This window comes from Nematolebias whitei, chromosome 16, assembly GCF_014905685.2.
Source record: "Nematolebias whitei isolate Nwh7 chromosome 16, NemWhi1, whole genome shotgun sequence".
Classification (NCBI taxonomy): Eukaryota; Metazoa; Chordata; class Actinopteri; order Cyprinodontiformes; family Rivulidae; genus Nematolebias; species Nematolebias whitei.
The window spans coordinates 856,352-857,649 of NC_056513.1; the positions used below are offsets into that span (position 1 = coordinate 856,352).

Sequence of the window (1,298 nt, forward strand, 5' to 3'; positions counted from 1 at the left end):
GGCCATGAAGGCACCATATGGAGTTACAAAGAGGGCCATGAAGGCACTGTATGGATAATTAGAGGCCCTAGCTCAGTGTGGAAAGGTTCACCTTGAAGACAACATGATTTCTTTGTTTAGCTCACCTTGGATGACGTGAGAGTTGTCCTTCAGGAAAAAGTTGTACAGATACTTTGGAATGAAGGCGGACATGCAGGCATACGCTAAAGCTATAAGACAAAGACAACAAAAAGTAGAGGTCAAAACAGATTTCAGTGGTCGTAAGCTGCCTGACGGATTGAATCCTTACCTTCATTATTGAAATTCAAATACAAGAACGGGGCACAGAGTGAGTCTAACCCTGAAATGGACATTAAAGCACAATTATTCCAAGCTCCAAGAGGCTCTCCTGAAGTTAAAGGAATGCGTTTTAAAATGTGACTGAGCATCAGAAAATCTGGAGTCCAGCTCTGTTACAGAGAAGAGAAATGAAAGAAGCGTGGAGGCGATGGAGATTACTGACTGACCCTGCCAGTAGACCAGGTCCAGGTGGGAGACCACCCAAGCTTTCAGCACGCGTCTGAACTTGATGTGGCCCTCAGGAGACGACAGCAGCTCATCGTATTGGTGGCAGCGTGGGATGTCCACTTCGATCTGTGCACAGAAACCCCAGAACCATCACAGGAAGCTAGAGACAGTGACCATGTTTAAAATGCCAAAGCAGGTTCATCCCACCTGTCTGTCCGTTGGAATGGGAGTGTCCTTGTCTATGCTGTCGTACTTGGCTTGAATGTCACCCTGGCCAAGAAAAATAATTAAATACACTTAAACCTACATGTTCCTTCCAACAAAGAGTCCTTTTTGTACCTCGATGCCCAGCAGGGCTGCCCACGCTGGTCCTCGAACAAGAGGTGGAATATCCACTCGAGCCTCTTTCCACACACAGTTCTTCTTGTATGGGTACGCCTAAAATCCAACAACAAATATAAGAGATAAACTTATTCTGACATTATTATTACCATAATTTTCAGACTACTGAGCACACCCAAACATAAGCCACGCCTACTAAATAAAAAATTGTACATATATAAAGGCCGTGATTGTCTATAAGTCGCGAGTGTATACATTGCTCTGTTGTCAGGATCCTCTGCAGACAGGAGCAACAGTTGGTCTGTTGTCAGGATCCTCTTCAGACAGGAGCAACAGTTGCTCTGTTGTCAGGATCCTCTGCAGACAGGAGCAACAGTTGGTCTGTTGTCAGGATCCTCTGCTGACAGGAGCAACAGTTGCTCTGTTGTCAGGATCCTCTGTAGACAGGA

The 1,298-nt window shown here is 45.5% G+C and overlaps 1 protein-coding gene across 1 annotated transcript in view; it reads right to left on the minus strand.

The window, feature by feature from the left end:
• tbck (TBC1 domain containing kinase) overlaps window positions 1-1,298 on the minus strand; it is a 42,939-nt gene that overhangs the window by 28,172 nt on the left and 13,469 nt on the right. The window contains exons 15-19 of the mRNA XM_037690408.1: window positions 847-945; window positions 715-777; window positions 507-633; window positions 290-340; window positions 126-209 (exon numbers count right to left, since the gene is read on the minus strand). Coding sequence (XP_037546336.1) covers window positions 126-209; window positions 290-340; window positions 507-633; window positions 715-777; window positions 847-945 — 424 coding nt within the window. The remainder of the gene's footprint in view (window positions 1-125; window positions 210-289; window positions 341-506; window positions 634-714; window positions 778-846; window positions 946-1,298) is intronic.